Source organism: Castanea sativa, chromosome 3 (genome assembly GCF_040712315.1).
Source record: "Castanea sativa cultivar Marrone di Chiusa Pesio chromosome 3, ASM4071231v1".
In the NCBI taxonomy this organism is placed as follows: domain Eukaryota; kingdom Viridiplantae; phylum Streptophyta; class Magnoliopsida; order Fagales; family Fagaceae; genus Castanea; species Castanea sativa.
Genome location: NC_134015.1, coordinates 51,304,776 through 51,327,050, shown reverse-complemented (window position 1 = coordinate 51,327,050; position 22,275 = coordinate 51,304,776). Strand labels below are relative to the sequence as shown.

Below are 22,275 nucleotides of genomic sequence, written 5' to 3'. Positions count from 1 at the left end.
ATATATATATATATATATATATGGATAAAGGCATTGCTTGAGGTTCATGTTGTTCTTGGACTCCACCGACCATTAACAGTCCCATCATTTTCCTTATTATAATTTATAACTTCACGAAAAGAGAGTGTTGGTAGCTTGTGTGGCGGTAAGTGCATGCACAATACGGCTAATATAAATAAATTGACAGGACGACCATTGTTTTCACCATTTTTACTACCATTTGCGCACGTGTTTATGAGTAGTCAAATAAAAGTCATGAATCTATGTAGATTCCTCGTTGAAGAAGTTGCGAAAAAGTTACAATAAATATTGTCGGTCTTAGCATTACTCGTATAACTAGTGTTCGTTTGGCAAATAAAAGTTGTGAATATATGTAGATTCATAATTCTATTGCTCATAAGTCGCCACATGAATAGGTTGTGAAAAAGTTACAATAAATATTGTCGGTCTTAGCATTACTCATATAATTAGTATTCGTTTGACAAAAATTATTTTTGCCAACTTATTTTACTATTCAGCTTATTTTTACTACTATTCATAGGTTCTACGAAACTTTTTAGTACTATTCATAAGCTCACTATACTATTTAAGCTAACTTTTATATTTATCTACAATACTTTCAGCAAAAAATTTATAGTTTCAGCAAAATAAGCAAATCTTAAATAGACTCTTAATGTTGCATAGACTCTCTAAGGTAGTTTTCAAAACAGCAAATGCATTTTAGGTCAATGAAACGATATTCCCTTTCTTTAGAGTCCACCATAATTTAATGAATAGGCCCACTTTGAATGTGAGAGGAGTGGCACCGTTCACATGCAGAAGTCTGAAAGGAATTACTTAAACAACAGCTTAGTTCACACTACATCATGTTAAATTATTTCTCACTACATTTTCTAAGGTACCACATGAACCTTAAGGCCATTTCTTAGCAAATACAACAAAACATAGGCCATAAAGCTACTTCCATGATCAACTCTAAAGCTGTTCACAGAAACTTAATTCTTAGGAGGAGGAGCCCCTTTCATTTTGGCCATAAGAAGTTTAGAAAACTCAATAAGCTTCTCTGTCTCAGGCATAACACTCTTAACAGCAGCATCAGCACAAAAACTCTCGGCCCACTTGACTAGCCCAGGAGTCTTTGCTTCATCAAGCAGCTTCACCTCACCCAGCTTCTCTGTCACCCTCAGCCAGCCCAATAAGGACCCAAAAGCAATATCAATGAACCCAATTTGATCTCCACCAAAGAAAGCCTTCCCTTTGCTATATTTCCCAAATGCTTCCTCTAACAGAGCAAGCCCTTCAACCACTTGATCCACCAACTCCTGTCTCTCCTCTCCTTGGGCACCCCTAATGCGTCTCATGGCAGGGAACCACTGCACCAATTTGAAATAAAGAATGACTGGAAAATTAAATACTGCACCAAAGAAATAATATTGAGTGAATTTTAGGTAATCTCCCTTCATTTAATATATATATATATATATATATATATATATATATATATAAATGCTCTTTAATTTATTATCGTATCTCATTTTATTTTTATTTTTTATACAAAATAAAATTTTTACTCTAACCTAATGTAAATGTATATGCTTGTGAAGTTTCTTCCTTGAAACTTGAACCCTGACCCTTGTTCCCCACACTCTACATATATATAAATGCTTTTTAATTTATTGTCGTATCTCATTTTATTTTTATTTTTTTATACAAAATAAAATTTTTACTCTAGCCTAATGTAAATGTATATGCGTGTAAAGCTTCCTCTTGAAAACTTGAACTCTGACCCTTGTTCCTCACACTCTATAAGCATTTATACTTGTGGAGTGACCATCGCACCAAGGGTGAGCGGTGATTCATTTATTTTCCTTTTAATATTGATTTTTTTGTTGTATATAAGTCATTAATTTTAGGAGCATTTAAAGCATAAATTTATAAAAATATATAATTTTTTTTCAAAAATAAATTCATATACATTTATATCGAGACTTGAGAGAGTTAAAGCTACTAAAATACAATGATATATTTGACTTGGCTCTCTTGAGAAATTTTTTTGGCTCCGCCACGGCTTATGAACCTACTAATCTATATCTAAACCTGAATTCCACTTATTAAGAATGTAATCAAATAGTCTCTCTACATCATAGGTCACCATAAAATCTTTACAAAAAATCATTGTGGTTTAGGCATGGCATCAAGCCATCAACAAAGATATTATAGCAACCTTTGCATACAAAAATCTTATTACAAGAGTAAGATACGCTAAAAATTTCATAATAATTAAAGGTGACTAGTTTTTACTAGTTTTTATCTAGACTCATCATTGAAATCAACTTTTTACCTACCATTCAAAATTTACCATTTACTAACTCTTTTTTCACACTCCAAAGACCTTGTATTCATTATGAAATTTATCCTCTTTTCTAGTTTCCAAGGAGGTGAATTGGGACGCCTACAATGAATATAGAAGAAATATTTGAATTACTCCTTATGCTTTGTTCACTAAACATCAACTAAGCCTTAGTTTCACAATTTTAAAATTCTAGGATTGGATATAAATCCTCAAAAGACTAATTAGAGTTAGCATATCTATATCTTTTTTCTTTATCATTCTACTTTATCTGAAATCATAGTCTTTATATTACCTCCTTAATTTCCATGTCTTTTTTTCTTAGTTTTACTAATGTAACTTTAGATCTACCTTTATCTTTTTTGTTCTCCTGCCTCGAATCAACTCATTCCACTGATACACTAATCACACATCTCCACACTGCACATAATCAAACTATCTCAAAGGACTCTCTCTCACATCTTTTAATCAATAGGACACCTCTATCATTGTAATTTGTTTGTTCATCAAACCAAGGGTAAAACAAAGGGATCTTTTTAATTACTGCCAGCCTGCTAGGTTATCTCATGAATTTCAAATGGTTATAATTTCTTATTTTACATTACGTCAATCATATATACTGCATAAATATATCGCAAATATAACGTACGTAGGCGGAGCTGGGGGCACCAAGGGGGGCCATGGCCCCCCCTTGCTTTTGAAATTTTCCATTAATTTCTTTTACATTTGGTAATAAATCCAAAAATTACACAAAAATGTATTCACTGGCCCCCTGAGAAAATTTCCTGGCTCCGCCACTAAATTAACATATATATGTCTCAAGAATGAAATGTTTATATCATAATTATAATAAAATACCAAACTATAATTTGTCGTGATTAACCCAACTTTCACCTTTCCGATGCTGCTGTCAATTATGAATTTGTTCCCCCTTTTCTTTAGCACCACATTATATATACATGCAAAGTTTTAGTCCAACGTAAAAGCATAAAGTAACAACTGCACGTTAAGTGGAGTTTATGATGTGTCTTTGCCTTTGTGATAATAATAACGACACTTAAAATAAAAGAAATGTTGATCAGAGGGAAATAATTAATCAAACAAAGAACTTGTACCTTATCATCAAGATAGGCTGCCCAAAATCGTTGAATAGCACGATCATAATGATCAGTAGAGAGGATAGAGGGACCAGAGGTCCAAACCTCGTCAATGTATTGAACAATGACTAGGGACTCACAGATGGGCTTATCACCATGAATCAGAACTGGGACTTTCTTATGAACAGGGTTGGATTGGAGGAGTAGCTCACTCTTTGACCCCACTGTCTCTTCAAGAAACTCATAGTTCACAGATTTGATGTTTAGGGAAATCCGAGCCCTCATCACAAATGGGCTAGCCCATACACCCAAAAGCTTGACATCATTCTTTGCCATGAGTTCAGTCTTCAGTCTCAGAGATTTGCCAATCACCAGCTATGCAAGTTGGTATGTTTTTGTGTGTCAGTGTGTGTACGTTTGTGGGAAATAAATATAAATGGTGAATGAAATAAGTGATCAAACAAAGGGAGTGAACTAGTTTGGTTTGGTACGTAGAAGTAGGTAAGTTTTTGAATTAGGTGTGACATGTGAGCGTGAGTGTGGACTTTCAGGTAGGACCAGGGAGTATGGTTTGGTAGTCTGGGACTTAAATTTACATTGCCAATGCCATTGCATTTATGTTGTTCTTGGACATTACAGTTTGATCGTATAAAGATACTAGCTTCTTGATAAGAGAACATGATTTAGAAACCCTGTTCAAATAATTGAAAAATAGAGAGGTTTAAGGTCTTAGAAGTCGCTGTGGTCAAACTGTAACTTGTCATTTAATTTTTTTTTAAATGAATTTGATACTTTTATATATATATATATATATATATATATATATATATATATATATATATATATATATATATATATGTATATGTATGTATGTATGCATGTATGTATTTATTAATTTTCCATTCCTTGCCAATAAAATGTGTTGCCCAATATTTGGGCTTTAGACATGCTTATTCTATTATTCACATTTTAAGAGAAATTTATAAAATTAGATATTATAGCAATAAAATTTAAGATCTATATTTAAGTAATATCTTACTTATAAATGATTATTTTCTAAAAAAAATATATGTTTTTTATTTTTTTTATTTGCAGATTTAACTTTATTTTTTATGTTTTAGAAATAATGATAAGTTAATTAAATTAGAGGTATTTTTAGAAGTAGAAAAAGACAATAACTAACTTTCTGAATCTTTTTTAGGCTTGTTCACAGGTTGATTTTGAACCTAACTCGGACTCAACCTGCCGGCGTCAGGTGGAGGGCGGAGGAACCCGAAACCAACCGCCAGAAAAATCGGTCGAGTCAGTTTTGAGTGAGGGTGAGCATCGGTCAATTTGGTTAATCGCCGTTATAAAAAAAAAGTCATCGAAATTAAATAAAAAAAAAAAGTCGCCGGAATCTAGAAAATTTTCCCAAAATCTGGAAAAATCTGCTAGAATTTGCATTTTATCTCTAGAATTTGCATTTTTTTTTTGCTGGAATCTGCATTTTTTCACTAAAAATTGCTAGAATTTGGCCGGATTTGGTTAAATCTCACCAGATCTAGCCGAATTTGGTCAAGATCTCGCCAAATCTGGCTTGTTTTTGCAGGATTTGGTTGGTTTTTTTTATATAACTCTAGTCGGGTTCTGGTTGCTCGGGTTTTGGAGAAGTAAACCCGCCACTCGACCTGTCAATGTCGGTTCTTGAGAATGGAAACCCGTCGTCGATTGACTGGACCTTTAGTTCGGGCCAGAATCGGATCGGCGTTAGGAGGTTTGGCCAAGTTGTCGGCTCCAGTCGAGTCTAGACATCCGTATTCCTTTTAAATATATAGAAATAAACTACATAGTAAAATAATATAAAAATATCTATCTCGCATCTCTTTCTTTCATCTCTGTTTCTCTTACCCTATGTCTCTCTCTTAACCATCCACCACCACCGCTGAGCAACCTAGTCGCACCACCCACCACTACCACAGCCGTAGATTAAAAACCAAACAAAACCCAATACCTAAACCAAAACTCAAACCCAATACCCAAACAAATGGTGAAAAGACGGATGTACGTGTGAAAACAGAGGGAAGGTAAGAAGCGTGTGAAAGAAGTTAAAACTTGGTTATTAATTGATCATTAATAACTCAAGTGTTAAAGGGGCTGTTGTGGGGTTCCGAGGACCCAAGAACCCGAAGACCCGAGGAAAGGAAGACCGACATGCATTAAGCAAGATAAAGTAAAAGAGTAAGGGAAATTACCTGGGGTGCCCGAAGATGATGTGGCATGGGCTCTGCTGGCATAAGGGTTACAAATATCCAAAGGTGGGAGGCTAACTTAGAGGGTCGCATTAAATGCCCGGCAACAACCATTCTGGTCGCATTAATTGGAGGATACCAACTCAATCCGTTGCATTAATGTGGATATGACCTGAACAGTGCTGAACGCGAAGTTAGAGCTCTGCTCCATTACCGACAGACATGTGTCAGAGGAAAAAACATAGTAGATTGTGAGGTGTAAGGCCACGATGAAAGGAATAAATGATATAAATAAGGGTCAGGACACTACAGAAGAGGGGATTTTTGTTGTTGAACCCTCTCTACCAAATGTATTGTATGAGGACCTTTAGTGAATAAAGAAACAGCACAGTCTTTAAGCTGATTTTATGCGTTTTTGGTCCTTACAATTGGCGCCGTCTGTGGGAACAACAACAACGTATCACGTTCCATCTAGAAGTGTATGGCGGAGGTGTATCTAGAAGGGGCAGAATCAGTAAGTTCACGAAGCAGGGACGTAGCTATAAGTCTCCAGCGTGACAAAGGGATGGGACATACCTCAGGGGTGGTGAAAGCACATGATGACGGTCAGGGGGCTGAGCAACGATCACTAACTGAGGGGCATATGTCTCGCGACGATGTATTGCAACAGATGCAATCTGAGATAGATTACTTACGCAAGTGCGTGGATGGTAGGAAGCGGAGACGTAAGGGTAATGCTAGTTCTTCTAGAGACAGTTCAGAAGCAAACCTTGGAGGAATTCATCCCCCAGTATTTGAGCCTACTCAAAGTGTGACCCGTGCCAGTGTGTCTTCGGGCGTTAGGGCAAAGCAGCAGAAGGAGACAAGGATGCCTAATACTAATGGGGTATATCGCGATGACGGGAGTGATGCAATGGGTAAAGCCTTGAGGCAAATTGCCAAATCCCCTTTTGTGGCTAGGATAAATAGGGCAAAGTTACCTCGTAGGTTTTCTCAACCCATCTTTACTATGTATAACGGGAGGACTGACCCTGTAGAGCACGTTAGTCATTTTAGTCAGAAGATGGCCGTTTATTCGAATAATGAGGCATTGATGTGCAGAGTTTTTCCCTCTAGTTTGGGGCCCGTGGCTATGAGGTGGTTTGATGCTTTAGCAGAGGGTTCTCTGAGATCTTTTGAGGAATTGACTAGGGCATTTGGAGCAAGGTTCATAACTTGTACTAGGATTCCAAAACCTTTGGACGCTCTATTGTCTATGTCTATGAGGGAAGGCGAAACACTCAAAACCTATTCTGACCGATACTGGGAAACGTATAATGAAATTGATGGGGATGTGGAAAGTGTAGCCGTAAGAACTTTCAAGGTGGGTCTTCCCGCGGAGCATGGGTTAAGGAAGTCTTTGACAATGAAGGCCGCGATAGACATGCGACAGCTCATGGACCGGATAGATAAGTATAAACGGGTAGAAGAGGATCAGATGCAAAGCAAAGGAAAAATGAAAGGGTATCTGGAGAGGAAGGATCTTCGGGGAGGGGGGTTTCAAGGTATTCGGCCCAAATGAGACTTTACAAGCCATCCGAGGACCGCCGAGTCTCCTCTAGTTAACTCACTATTTAAGGAACCCGTGCATCACATACTGGAGAAAATTCGGCATGAGCCATATTTTAGGCCACCAAACAAAATGAGTGGAGATGCATCCACGAGAAACCAAAACCTCCACTGCCATTACCACTAGGATAAGGGACACACCACGGAGAAGTGCCAGACATTGCGCGACCATTTGAATCAATTGATTAGGGCCGGGAAGATCAATCACTTATTGGCAAAGCCGAATGGAAATCAGGAACAACTAGGTACTCGGGAATATTGGGGTCAGGCCCCTCAACCATCTCTAAGCACTATTAACGTCATCTTGACCCAGCCGAGAGGAGACTTTGGGAAACCTTCTCGGGTCATGACCGTTCAAAACAAGTGTGGGAATAAGGACGTGGAAGAGAATCATAGAACAAACAAAAGAATGAGATCCTCGGTGACGCCTACTTTGGGTTTTTCTGATAAGGATAAAGAGGGAATGTTTCAACCCCACGATGATGCCTTGGTTGTCACAGTTCGTATCGGGGGATATGATGTGAAACGAGTCTTGGTGGATGATGGAAGTGGTGCCGAGATTATGTATCCGGACCTATTCAATGGATTAAAGTTGAAAGAGGAGGACTTGGAAAAATACGACCATCCGTTGGTCGGTTTCGATGGAAACCAGGTGATCCCACGAGGAATGATTAGGCTGCCCGTGCAGGTGGAGGGTTCCGAAGTACAGGTAAACTTCATAGTTGTTATGGCATATTCTCCATACACGGCCATTTTGGCTAGACCGTGGTTGCATGCAATGGAGGCAGTTTCATCAACCTTACATGTGATGGTGAAGTACCCTATACGAGGAAGCGTGGGAGTGTTACATGGCAGTCAAACGGTGGCCAGGCAATGTCTAACGTCTGCCACTATTCGTACAGGCCGAGGTTCGTTGGAAGGAGAAGTTCCTGAGACGTCATAGCAATTAAAGGAGGCTGCTCGGGAAGTCGGCCTAGTTGAAGATGAAGGATCTGCCGAGAAGCTAACCAAGGTAATTATTGGGGAAGATAAAGAGAAATATTTTCAAGTCGGATCCAAGCTGCCGACACAGGAAAGAGAAGAGTTGATTCAATTCTTGCGAGATAATATTGATGTTTTTGCATGGACGACTTATGATGTACCAGGAATTAATCCAGAAGTTATCTGCCACCATTTGAATATTAACCCCCATGCGACGCCTAGACAGCAGCCTCCTCGGCGAGCATCTCAAGAACACGCAGAGGCAGTTAAAGAGGAGGTTGGTAAGCTAAAGCAAGCTGGTGCGATCAAGGAGATCTTCTATCCTGAGTGGCTGGCCAATACTGTCGTAGTAAAAAAGAAGAATGGGAAATGGAGAGTCTGTATTGACTTTACAGATCTGAATAAGGCATGTCCCAAGGATCCTTTCCCTATACCCAGAATTGATCAATTGGTGGATGCAACTGTGGGGCACCCCCGAATAAGCTTCTTGGATGCATTCCAAGGGTATCATCAAATCCCTTTGTCACTGAATGATCAAGAGAAGACGGCTTTTCGTGCCCCTAATGGTAACTACCATTACCGAGTAATGCCCTTTGGTCTAAAGAATGCAGGGTCCACTTATCAACGAATGGTGACCAGAATGTTTGATGCGCAGTTGGGGCGTAATATGGAAGCTTATATCGATGACATGGTAATCAAAAGTAAGAAGACAGAAGACCATTTGACAGATTTACAAGAGACCTTCTCGGTGTTAAGAAAGTATAAGTTACGCTTGAATGCATCAAAGTGTTCTTTCGGAGTGGGCTCGGGAAAGTTTTTAGGGTACATGATTACTCATCGGGGAATTGAAGTTAATCCTGACCAAATTAAGGTTTGTCTTAGGATTGCATCCCCCTCGAACCCGAAAGAAGTGCGAAGTTCGGTATGATTGCGGCCTTGAACGGTGTTCATTTCACGGTCCGCAGACAGGTGCCGCCCATTTTATCGCCTTTTGCACAGGTGGAAAGATTTCCAGTGGTCTAATGAATGCAACTTGGCTTTTGAGGATTTAAAGCAATACCTATCTAGACCACCGATATTATCGACGCCCGAGAAGGAAGAAGTGTTATATGCTTATCTAGCCGTCACAAATCACTATGTAAGTCTTGTCTTAGTACGGAATGATGATGGGGTCCAGAAACCAATATACTATATCAGCAAGTCTTTGCAAGAAGTAGAACAGCGATACCTACTGCTGGAAAAAGCACTTCTAGCCGTGGTGCACGCAACAAGGAAACTGCCTCATGACTTCCAAGCTCACACCGTGGTAATACTCACTCAATTGCCTCTACAAGCTATCATGCGGAAGTCGGATTATACGGGTCGTGTAGCAAAGTGGGGAACCAAGCTGGGAGCTTATGATATCAAGTATATGCCCCGGACAGCTATCAAAGGGCAAATCCTTGCCGACTTCGTGGCCGAGTTCACGGACGGTCAGGTTAACCCCGAAGATGCCGTGATGACAATAATGTCCATTGGGATGGAAAATATCACTCCATGGGAAGTCTACACGGATGGGGCATCAAATCGAAAAGGAGCTTGGGTTGGAGTCGTGTTAATATCTCCCGAGAAACTAGTCATTGAAAAGTCATTGAGGTTGGGATTCCCAGCCACTAATAATGAGGCCGAGTACGAGGCTCTCTTAGTGGGCTCCCAGATGGTTAGACATTTGGGAGGAAAGGTAGTGAGGGTGTTCTGTGATTCCCGATTGGTGGTAGGGCAAGTTAATGGAGAGTTTGAGGCAAAAGATGAGCGGATGAAAAGTTATCTGAAACGAGTCCAGGGGGTGTTGGGTTTGTTTGACAGTTTCAAGGTACAACAAGTCCTAAGGGGACATAATTCTCATGCTGATTCATTAGCAATGTTAGCCACTTCACTGGGTTCGAAGTTACCGCGTATGGTTATGGTGGAGGATTTATTGTCCTCTAGCTTGACCAGCATCTCGGCAGTACGGGTTCACAGCGTTCATGTAGGCCCAAGCTGGATGGACCTAATTATAGCTTTCTTGCAGCACGGAATACTACCTGAAGATGGAAAAATGGCCGAGAAGGTACGAAGAAGCGCACCCCGTTACTGGCTATCGGAGGAGCAAAAACTCTATAGGCGTTCCTATGCAGGGCCGTACCTCCTTTGCGTACATCCTGAAGCCGTGGAACCTTTGCTGGAAGAATTGCATGAAGGTGTGTGTGGGAGCCACACTGGAGGAAGATCATTAGCTCACGCTGAGCCATGACCCTGCGGGTATTGGTGGCCTAGCATGCAGCGAACCTTTCAAGATTATGCCAAGAAATGTGATCAATGTCAAAGGTTTGCGCCAAACATACATCAACCAGGAGGTAACTTAAATCCGTTGTCCAGCCCATGGCCCTTCGCTAAGTGGGGTTTAGATATCGTCGGACCGTTTCCTCGGGCAATGGGTAATAGGAGATGGCTCATCGTCGGCACGGATTACTTCACGAAATGGGTGGAGGCCGAGCCGTTAGCCAACATTAGGGATGTGGATGCAAAAAGATTCATCTGGAAAAATATCATAACTCGTCGGGTCCCTCATACCTTGATATCTGATAATGGTCTTCAATTTGATAGCAAGGCTTTCCGGCGGTACTGCGCAGAAATGGGAATAAGAAATGGATATTCAACACCGTCCTATCCTCAAAGAAATGGACAGGCCGAAGCAACAAATAAAGTCATTTTGGCAGGTTTGAAATAACGATTGGATGACGCTAAAGGAGGCTGGGTAGAAGAATTACCTCATGTATTATGGGCTTATCGCACTACACCCCGAAGATCAACAGGCGAGACTCCTTTTTCAATGACGTATGGAATGGAAGCTATAATACCATTAGAGCCGGGTTTTCCCACCCTGAAGTCCGACCAGTATGACGAAGCGAGCAATCACGATAGGGTGTATGATTGTTTGAATACTATTGAGGAAAGTAGAGAAATAGCCAATGTGAAGATGGGTGCTTATCGCCAAGCTCGCGTACATATGACAAGGGAGTTAGGACCAGGCCCTTGGTACCAGGAGATTTGGTACTGAGAAAGGTAGTGGGGGTAGCAAAAAATCCTGCCTGGGGAAAGTTGGGTCCTAATTGGGAGGGGCCGTATAGAATTACCTCAATGGCAGGTGTAGGGGCTTATCGTTTAGAGGATCTGGATGGAAGGGTGATTCCTCGCCCTTGGAATGTAAATAACTTACGACGATATTATTATTAAGAAAAGAATCTCCTTTTGTGTGAGGCTTCTGTTCGTTTCAATTCTGTACCAATAAAAGCATAAGTGTTAAACTGACCTTAGTGCTTGTTCGGCTCCTCAAGCCACAAGTCTAAGAGAAATTAATCACTTGCAAAAAGCATAAGTGTTAAACTGACCTTAGTGCTTGTTCGGCTCCTCGGGCCACAAGTCTAAGAGAAATTAATCACTTTCAAAAAACATAAGTGTTAAACTGACCTTAGTGCTTGTTCGGCTCCTCGGGCCACAAGTCTAAGAGAAATTAATCACTTGCAAAAAACATAAGTGTTAAACTGACCTTAGTGCTTGTTCGGCTCCTCGGGCCACAAGTCTAAGAGAAATTAATCACTTGCAAAAAACATAAGTGTTAAACTGACCTTAGTGCTTGTTCGGCTCCTCGGGCCACAAGTCTAAGAGAAATTAATCACTTATAAAAAACATAAGTGTTAAACTGACCTTAGTTCTTGTTCGGCTCCTCGGGCCACACGTCTAAGAGAAATTAATCACTTGCAAAAACACAAGTGTTAAGCTATCCTTAGCTCTTGTTCGGCTCCTCGGACCACCAGTCTAAAAAATTAAGCGCTTGCGAAAACATAAGTGCTAAACTAACTCTCGTTCTTTTTTGGTTCCTCGGACCATAACACAGGAATTATAAATCCAACAAGATCACGGCTAAAGAATCTCAAACATCTAAAGCATTAGCATAAATAAATCATTAAGTCTCGTTGCTCGTTATCATATTGAATTTTATGCCTTCTCTTTCAAACGTCAAAAGGTTGAGTAATGAAGTTATGGTACTTAGGTTAAGCTTTTCGCGTTTCTTAAAATCACAAGTATAATGAACAAATTAAAGTAATATTATGATTTTTTTTTAGTAAGCTTCTGAATGCGTATAAAGTGATAGTTGGATGGTAGCGCATTGAAATAAGACTTGTATATGAAACAAAAGAAAACGACTAAATATTAATTTCTTAACAAATACTCGTTACAAAATTGGGGCAATCATGTAGCCCCTTACATCCGTTAAAAAAAAAGAAGAAGAAAGTAAGAAAACAACAAAAAGAAGAAGGAAACAACCATGTTAGAATGACTAAGCAACAGGCTGCTTGTCCTTCCTTTTCTCTGGTTCTTTATCTTTTTTCTTCTTTTTTGGCTCTTCAGCCACATCACCCTCAACTACTCCTTCCACGGGCTGAGCTGGGGGAGAAGGGCCTTTGAGGCCGCCGCATCGAAGGATCGGTGAACGAGGAATGTGAACAGCTCTCGGTTCACTTGGTGGTACGGGGAGCAGAGCAAGCCGTAATGCCGTAGGATAGTAAACACTATCCGGAGCCCGAAGTTCGGCATCGGCGCCTACCCCGGCCAGGGCGTCCGAGGCATGACCCCATACCTCCAAGCAAAACGCCCTAGCAACACACCTTTCGAGTTGGGCGGCCAAGCTATCCGAAGCCTTTTTCATTCCCGCATCGTATGCCGCTTGTTCCGCTACGGCCCGTTCCCTCGCTCCTTGGCGGCCGCTCTTGCGCTTGCTTAAGCTCAACGACAAGAAGAGCGAGTCTACTTTGAGCTTGTTTTTGAGCCTCAAGAGCAAGGTTTGCTTGTGACTCGTAGCTTTTCGGTGGCCGACTCGCATTCTTGTGAGCTTTTTCTACCTCGGACGGAGCGAGTGGTCTCTTTCAAGTTCAACTCAGCTTCTTTTTGTGCCCTCACTGCCGCCTCGGCATTCTGATCAGCTTTTCGGGTAAGATCCAGTGAGTGATCTACCCATTCCTCAGCCATAAATGAAGCTTGGACCGCCTATGATGTATTCGAGTTAAAAAAAAAGAGTTAGTCATAATAAAGAGTTAAACTCATGTATAAACTGTGCAAAGGCTTAAAAAATACCTTGGCTAAGTCTTGCTTCAAAGACAAGAAAACTTCCCTCTTACGGAAGGATCGTAACTCTGCCATATCCTCTGGGAGGCATAGAGCCTTCTCTAGACACTCGGCCACCAGGCTCGAGCTTCCCTTCTTCGGGTCCCTCAGGTTCGCATCATCCATAACAGGGCTGCCCGAACTGAGAGTGAAGTTGGGTCGCCAGGCTGACGCCTTCTTTGTAGGATCACTACTAGGGTCCTTAGACGAACCAGTAGGAGCAACTTTCTTGGAAAGGGCTTTCCCAGCCCTGGTATCTTTAACGGAAGGGTCGAGATTCTCCCCTTCTTCGATTTCTATCACATGCTTGCTACTTTGGCCCCTTTTCCATTTTTTATCCGCCGCCTCCGAGGAAGGTGCACGGGTAGTAGCTGGAGTGATCGGATGAGGTGGGACCGGAACCGCCGGTGAAGAGTCGCCTGCATGCGCCTGCAGCAAGGCCAACAAGTCGGGCTCCTTCTCTTGAAAACCCATTTCGCTGGTTGACGGATTGGAGCTGGAAGGAGCATCTGGACGGTAGAACACCTCAAAATCCTTCTCGGTCACCTCGGGAGGATTTGGCTCGGGCGTATCAACTCTTTCCTCGGCTACAAGGTTAGCAGCCTGGTCCAAGGGGGGATAAAGTAACTGGGCCGCAAGAGGAGCTGGAAGCTGTGCGTCTTGAGTTCCTGCAGGAGGAGGTGCGAGCAGTAGGAATCCAGGGGCCGCAACGTCAATCCAAGCTAAACGTAGATCTCTTGCTCTGATTACGTTCTTCGGGCTTTGGAAACGTTTAGTGGATGGTGTGTACCCGAGGATAATGTGGGCTGCTCGGAGTTGTCCGTCCCGGTGTACAAATATCTCTGACCGAAGAATCCGATTTAGATCAGCTCGATTCACAGCAGATAAATTCGGAGCAGTATGGAAATCGTCTGCAATAAGGAATGAAATGGTTAGAATGAATAAGTTAAACAAAGAAGAACACATGAAAATTTTGGTCATTCCTAAATGCCAGGCCAGGTCATTCCTAAATTCTGAATCTTTTTTAGGCCTGTTCATGGGTCGATTTTGGACCTTACCCGAACTCAACCTACTGGCATCGAGTGGAGGGCGGAGGAACCCGAAACCAACCGCTGGAAAAATCAGTCGAGTCGGTTTCGGGTGAGGGTGAGCGTCAGTCAGTTTGGTCAATCGCCGTTATAAAAAAAAAAGTCATCGAAATTATAAATAAATAAAAAATGTCGCCGGAATCTGGAAAATTTTCCCAAAATCTGGAAAAATCTGCTAGAATTTGCATTTTATCTCTAGAATTTGCATTTTTTCACTAAAAATTGCTAGAATTTGGCCGGATTTGGTTAAATCTCACCAGATCTAGCCGAATTTGGTCAAGATCTCGCCAAATCTGGCTTGTTTTTGCAGGATTTGGTTGGTTTTTTTTATATAACTCTAGTCGGGTTCTGGTTGCTCGGGTTTTGGAGAAGCAAACCCGCCACTCGACCAGCTGATGTCGGTTCTTGAGAATGGAAACCCGTAGCCGATCGACTGGAACTTCGGTTCGGGCTAGAATCAGTTCGGCGTCAGGCGGTTTGGCCAGGTTGTCGGGCTCCAGTCGGGTCTGGACATCCGTATTCCTTTTAAATATATAGAAATAAACTACATAGTAAAATAATATAAAAATATCTATCTCACATCTCTTTCTTTCATCTCTGTTTCTCTTACCCTATGTCTCTCTCTTAACCATCCACCACCACCGCCGAGCAACCTAGTCGCACCACCCACCACTACCACAGCCGTAGATTCAAAACCAAACAAAACCCAATACCTAAACCAAAACTCAAACCCAATACCCAAACAAAACCCAAAACCCAAACCACCATATCTTGCTCTTTTCCACACCACCACCATAGTTACCACCACACCAAGCACTAGACCCACCACCAAAACCCATAACCCACACCAGACCCAACATGACCATGCCACCACCACGCCATCATCACCAGACCACCCCACAACCCAACAACAACCCACACCACAAAACTCACAACCCACATGACCCACAACTTATAACCCCTATGTCGCACTACCCACGTAGCCGCCACACAACCCATAACCTCTACCAACCCATAACCCATAACCTCCACATGACCCACACAACCTATAACCTCCATCACACGATCCATGCTACCACCACCACCTTACCCATGCCATAAATGTATCCAAGCTCTCAAGCATTACATAAAATAGAGTACAAACACATAGCCATAACAAACCCCAAACTTAGATCAGAAAATCCCATAAAAACAACCAAACCCCAAACCCCATGACTTAACAATCAACAAAGAAATCAAATAATAAAAGAAAATAAGATAAGAAAATTAGAGAGAGACAATGGGTGGTGACTTGCGGTGGTTTGTGATAGTGGATCCGACCATGATGGTCTCGTGATGGTGTTCATGTCTGGCCATGAGGTTTTAGATTTGGAGAGAGAGAGAGAGAAGAAGAAGAAGAAGAAGAAGAATCATAAATATTAATAGAAAAAAAAAGGAGAGACACAATTAAAAAAAAAAAATTTAATACCAACTTGCTACAATTACATCTTACTTATAAGATGTTATAGTAGCTAGAGTGTAAATTTTTTTACAATTAACCTGGAAAAAAAAGGAGAGACACAACAAAATAGCAATTTATAAATTATTTTATGGTTTGATGCTATAAAATAGCAATTTATATTTTGCTAATGCTTAGGTTGGTGAGATATATTTTGCTGCATTCGTTTTGTTTGGCCACTACTTTTGCGTTTTTTTATTTGTTTGTTTCTTTTGTGTTTTTGTTTTGTGTTTTTTTCTTTTCTTTTCACCAGGATCGATTGTTTTGGACTATGGACTCATGTTCTTTTGTAGCGCTTTGGGTTTTGGTACCTTCTTTTTTTTAATAGAAAGAGCCTTAGATATTTGTCTTTACTCTTTAGCACTAACTACTAGTAACTACTTTTTAATAGAAAGATTAGAAAGTGATTAGATACTACTAGTAGGTTCTAGTTAACTCAACTGATAAAATCTCTTGTCGTCGAATAGACGATCATAAGGAGTAAACACTATAGGTTGAAACTCTACATGTGTTTGAAAACATGTGTTTTGTTATTTGAAAACATGTGTGGAAATACGTGTGGGTGAAAAAATGTATGAAAATGCGTGTAATATTGTTTAAAAACTGAAAATGTGTGTTTAAGTGGGTGTACCAAACACCCCCTAAGTTTCCTTTTAACACCATAATCAAAATATATTTTAAGACAAATATAAAAATTGGTATATACATTTCCTATCAAAATAAATTTTAATTTTCATCCATATAATTAGTGCTATAGTTTAAAGAGTAAGTTTAAAAGAGTTATAAATTTTATTGGGAAAAAAATAAAAGAGAGTAACATTAAAGAGAAAATAAATTTAATGTTATGAAATTTATGAAAATCTATGTATTTTCCAATTTTATAAGAGATTATGAATTTATTTTATTTATATATTTTATGACATCACTGATTAGATTATTGGTTAGACCTCGATTGGATTAGAGAACCCAAAACAAATCATCTTTTCAGTTCTTTGTTTGGTCTGATTTTTAAAATCATGATTACAGCTCTTTTAGGGAGGATTAATTATTCTTCATTTTAAAAAATAGTTATTCATAAAGAATGATTATTTCTTGTAATAAAAACATAATCAAATTACAAGATAGCAAAATTATAAAAATAACTATTATGTTACATTGTCTATTATAGTTTCCCAAACATTCCTATAAGTACCAGAGAAAGGAGAAAAATTTGTGACATCACATGGAAAACCCTAGAACATAAGATATGTGGGGCCACGTGATGGTGATTCTTTTATACATTTTTCGCTTTGTTTGAACGTTTTTAATATATTCTTTACAAATTGATTTTAAACTACTGAGGGTCTGTTTGGTTTAGAGGAGTTTTGAGTGATATGATACAAAACTCATAACTGAGTTATCAAAACACATAGGACTCACACAAATTTTTTTGTTTGGCTTGGTTTTCAACTCTTGTTTCCATCACTCAATTATTAGATTTTTGAGTGATGAGTTATGGAAATTAAAAACACATTTTAGGTGTTTTTAGTTTCCAAAAATCAGTTTTCAATGACATTTTCGTGATTAAACCCAAGTTTGAGCCGCAATGTTTGACTTTGGGTTTTTTTTTTTTTGAAACAAAGCCCAGCCGCATGCCCAACCGCATATCTTGACTTTTTAGTTTTTTTTTTTTTTTGGAAACAAAGTAACGGCAGAACTGAGTGATGAGTGCCAAACGGGTGGGGTTTGGAAAATTGGGGTATTTTAAGTAATGAGTGATGAGTGATGAAAATTGAGTGATGGCAAATTACAAACCAAACGGGCCTGAATCTTTTTTTCTAAAACAAGTTTCAAGCTATTAATTGTGTATGGCTTTCTTTTGGAGGGGGGTTGGGGGGTAAAAAATAGTCTTTGTGATGATAATGAGACTCTGGTTCTTCGCATATTGGAGCAAAGATTTTTTAAAATTTTAAAATTTCAAAGGAATTTTAGGTTAATTCAACTAATCTGGTCTTTCATAGAATTTTTTTTAAGAAAAAATTCTATAGGGACCCTCACCCTATCCATTGATTGTAAATGGTAAAAAGAATAAATAAATAAAACAACAGGGGAAGAAGTATGGCGACATAAAATAGGGTAGAGGAGTGTTTGTTAACTTTGAAGTAGGTTTTTATTGAGAATCAACTACTTCCATGATCAATACTAAAGTTGTTAACACAAACTTAGTTCTTAGGCGGAGTACCTTTCAAAATTATTCAATCAACTACTTCCATTATTATTATTTTTTAAAATAAAAAATAATTTCTGACTTTTAAATGAAAAGCTAATAACTCAAAAAGTAAAACTTAATGGAGCACTACTAACAAATACTAATGGAAGACCTTAATTGAATAGTCTTGAAACTTAAAACCTTGAATTGAATGAAAATAAAATTAGATAACTAAATTGAATTTTAGTTAAAATTTAAGAGTGCAATTTATAATTTAGCCTAATAAATATTTTATTTTTTTTCCATTGATTGTAAAATGGAAAAGAGAACAAAAAAAAAAAACAAGGGGAAGAAGTATGGCTACATGAAATAGGCTGGTGGAGTGTTTGGGTGTTTTGGATGTTTGGTTTTTTGCTTTATTGAGAATCAGCTACTTCCATGATCAACACTAAAGTTGTTCACACAAATTTACTTAATTCTTAGGAGGGGCCTCTCTCATTTTAGCAGCCAGAGCCCTAGCAAACTCTAATAGCTTATTAGTCTCTGGCATAATACCCTTAACAGCAGCATCAGCACAAAAGCTCTCAGCCCACTTGACCAGCCTAGGAGTCTTTGCTTCATCCAGCAGCTTCAAACCAGTAATCTTCTCTGATACCCTGAGCCAGCCCAAGAAGCACCCAAACACAATATCAAGGAACCCAATTCCATCTCCACCAAAGAAAGCCTTTCCTTTGCTACATTTCCCAAATGCTTCCTCCAACAGCACAATCCCTTCACTCATTTGATCCATCAAGGGCTTCCTCTCCTCTCCTTGGACAGCCAAAAGGCCTTTCATGGTAGGGAACCACTGCATCCAATTGAAATTCATAATAACTGAAAAAGTTTATGTGCATAGAACAAAAAAAGAAAAGAAAAGGGAAGAATGATATGCAACACAGTTGAACTATAATCTTGTTTGTTTCGATATTAACATTTTCTAAAAAATAAATCATTTTTCAAAAAATATTTTCTAAAAAACTAATAATTTTCCTATGTTTAGTATCAATATTAAAATAAGTTATCTTTTGACTTTCCTTATCTAAATTTGAAAAAAGTCAAATCTCTTTACTTGAAATAGAGTTGTTTTCCACAAAAAATTAAAAAAAAAAAAAAAAAACAACAAAACTAGTAGAAAACAACTCTATTTCCTATTTAGTTAGATAGGAGAAGTTAAGAAATAATTTTCCTTTAACTTTAAAAAAAAAATATTGACACAAGAAAATGTTGAAATATCTTTTCTATTTAAAAGATAATATGGAAATCTGAATTCCACACACTAAGGGTCCGTTTGGATAGAACTTATTGCTGAAAACTGAAAACTGAAAACACTGTAGCAAAATAATTTTAAAATGTGTGAATAGTACCGCGGGACCCATTTTTAATGAAAAAGTTGCTGAAAAGTAAAAATTGTGGGTCCGTGAACAGTGCACGAATGCACTGTTCACAGAAGAATTAGTCAACACTTGCGGCTGGAGGAAAAAAAAAAAAAAAAAAAAAAAGACTTAAACGCAGACGCAGGAATAAGTTTATCCAAACGCCCTCTAAGAATGTAATCACCTAGTCTCTCTACATAGTATCCTTGTGGCTTAGCATAAAATCAACTTGCATATATAGCAACCATGCACACATGATCTTGTAAAGCACAAGAGGAAATTTATTGATAATGATCAGGAAAAAAAAAAAACCTTTAAGGTCTGTTGAAAATATTTTTAAGGTGAAAATTGGTCCTCCTTGAAAACTAGCATGATTAATTAAGAGCAATTCACCTTTAGAACAACAAAGTCATCTACAATAGACAACAACCGTAAAGTTCATTTTAAGAGAAATCTTACGAAATCATGAATTTAACTATGATTTAGACCCTTAATTTATAGACAATAAAAGTTACAAGTTTTCATTTGAATTGTCACATTTTTCTAACATAATGACTTTTAAAAAATAAGAGAGGTGCTATGTCCACAATATTTTTACAACATTTTCACAACAAATCATAGGTGGTTGGATTCAGATCCTCTAGAGTTCTTAGGGTACTCTACCAGTAGAGTTCATTAAATTCTAACCACTCTTTAATGATTTAATGGTTTAAATTCTGCCATGTCAGCATTTCATTAATAATATTCTTAAAATAATAAAATAATGTTGTAAACAAAACAATTAAGATGATTGTTAATGAAATGCTGACATGACAGAATCTAGACCATTAAATCATTAAAGAGTAGTTAGGATTTAATGAATTCTACTTGGTAGAGTACCCTAGGAACTCAAGAGGATCTGAATCCTAGGTGGTTAGTTATTATTGGTTCAAATTTGAACTTAACACTAAGATTACTTTTTTGCCCCAACAATAACAACCAGTAACAACCCGCCACTTAAGATTTGTTGTAAAAATGTTGTAACAACCTGCCACTTAAGATTTGTTGTAAAAATGTTGTAAAAATGTTGTGGACATATCATTTCTCTAAAAATAATTCACAAATAAATGGCCAGTGGTATTTATAGGCAAGTATATACTTCTCGAGAAAAAAAAACATATATGTTATGACAGACATATACTAATTCCAAAAGTCACACCCTTAAGTCGCACCCTTATCCAAATACGATTTATTGATTTAATCAATAATTCTCTACTGAAACAAATCTCTCTCCCGCCAAGAGAAAATATAATTAAGAGAATTGCACCATATGATTATCGGTTTTTTTTTTTTTTTTGAGAAGGCACCATATGATTATCGTGATATATCATATATGCATGCAAGGTCCAACACAGAAGCACAAAATCAACAACTAGACTTAAATTAACAGTAAATATATTGAGACCTGAGATCGATAGAAACCATCTAAACGAAAAGCCTCGTACCGTTTCATCAAGATAGACAGCCCAAAATCGATGAATAGCACGATCACAAGGGTCAGAAGGGAGGATGGAGGGACCAGAGGTCCAAGCCTCGTCAATGTATTGAACAATGACTTGGGACTCACAGATGGGCTTGTCACCATGAATCAGAACTGGGATTTTCTTATAAACAGGGTTGGATTGGAGGAGAAGCTCACTCTTAGGGGCCATTGTCTCTTCAAGAAACTCATACTTTACAGATTTTATGTTAAGGGCAACCCGAGCCCTCAGCACAAATGGACTAGGCCATGCACCCAAAAGCTTGACATCATTCTTCGCCATGAGTTCACTCTCGAAATCTTTGCTAATCACCTACTAGGGCAAGATGAACTATATATGTAAATGTCAAATTAATAGCTAATGTGAAATGTGGACTTTAAGGTGTAGGGGTATGTGACTTTTTATACTACGAGCGCACCATTGCATTTATGTCGTAGATGGACTTTAAGAGAGAGAATTTCGGTGGGTTGTGTGGCTGAAAATTGAACAGAGAGTGGTCAAATTGCAATGGACATCACGCATTTACAGGCATTTTTTTTGGAACAAAGCAGCCTGTTCCTTGCCACAAGATATAATGTAAGAAATATTCATCAAAATAAAATAAAAAATAATAATGTAAGAGACTAAGAGGAATAATTATAGAATATTCTCATCTTTATTACAATTAAGGGTTTTTAAGTTCAGTCATATCTTACTCAAAAAAAAAGTTCAGGCATATCTATTTATAATACGTGGGAAAGAGTAATTCTTAGGTACTTTCGGAGCACAGAGAATGGTGCTCCCTCCTTTCACATTCATGGTGAGATCTGCTCATTAAATTCATGGTGAGATCTGCTCATTAAATTCATGGTAGAGTCCACCATGAATGTGAGAGGACGGAGTACCATTTCACTATATTCCGGGACTACCTAAGAATTTTCCCATGGGAAATTATTGTGTACTTCCGGAATACCATAAATGCGTACTCCCTCCTCTCATATGAATGGTGGATCTCACTAATTAAATTCATGGTAGGACCCACCATTTATGTGAGAGGGAAGAGCACGCATTTATGATACTCCGGGAGTACTTAATAATTTAATTTTCCATAATACATACACTTTTGGAGTGATAGTTCA

At 38.7% G+C, this 22,275-nt stretch overlaps 3 protein-coding genes across 3 annotated transcripts; 1 reads left to right on the top strand and 2 right to left on the bottom strand.

Annotated features, from left to right (window-relative positions):
* Positions 1-714: 714 nt before the first annotated feature.
* On the bottom strand, positions 715-3,879 carry LOC142627366 (glutathione S-transferase U17-like). The gene is made up of 2 exons (XM_075801210.1): positions 3,466-3,879; positions 715-1,373 (listed from the first exon to the last, which is right to left on the bottom strand). The coding sequence occupies exons 1-2, from the start codon at positions 3,781-3,783 to the stop codon at positions 996-998; spliced, it is 696 nt and encodes a 231-aa protein (XP_075657325.1). The 5' UTR covers positions 3,784-3,879; the 3' UTR covers positions 715-995.
* Positions 3,880-9,678: 5,799 nt separating this feature from the next.
* LOC142629123 (uncharacterized) lies at positions 9,679-10,539 on the top strand. Its single transcript, XM_075803107.1, has one exon. The coding sequence runs from the start codon at positions 9,679-9,681 to the stop codon at positions 10,537-10,539; it is 861 nt and encodes a 286-aa protein (XP_075659222.1).
* A 7,930-nt stretch (positions 10,540-18,469) lies between these two features.
* On the bottom strand, positions 18,470-21,506 carry LOC142629648 (glutathione S-transferase U17-like). Its single transcript, XM_075803673.1, has 2 exons — positions 21,122-21,506; positions 18,470-19,072 (listed from the first exon to the last, which is right to left on the bottom strand). The coding sequence occupies exons 1-2, from the start codon at positions 21,437-21,439 to the stop codon at positions 18,698-18,700; spliced, it is 693 nt and encodes a 230-aa protein (XP_075659788.1). The 5' UTR covers positions 21,440-21,506; the 3' UTR covers positions 18,470-18,697.
* Positions 21,507-22,275: the final 769 nt, after the last annotated feature.

Coding starts and splice junctions, on each gene's coding strand:
- LOC142627366 (XM_075801210.1), bottom strand. CDS start 3,783: ATGGCAAAGAATGATGTCAAGCTTTTGGGTGTATGGGCTAGCCCATTT. Junction 1,374..3,465: donor CAGCCTATCTTGATGATAAG/GTACAAGTTCTT, acceptor AAATTGGTGCAG/TGGTTCCCTGCCATGAGACG.
- LOC142629123 (XM_075803107.1), top strand. CDS start 9,679: ATGCCCCGGACAGCTATCAAAGGGCAAATCCTTGCCGACTTCGTGGCC.
- LOC142629648 (XM_075803673.1), bottom strand. CDS start 21,439: ATGGCGAAGAATGATGTCAAGCTTTTGGGTGCATGGCCTAGTCCATTT. Junction 19,073..21,121: donor CTGTCTATCTTGATGAAACG/GTACGAGGCTTT, acceptor AATTGGATGCAG/TGGTTCCCTACCATGAAAGG.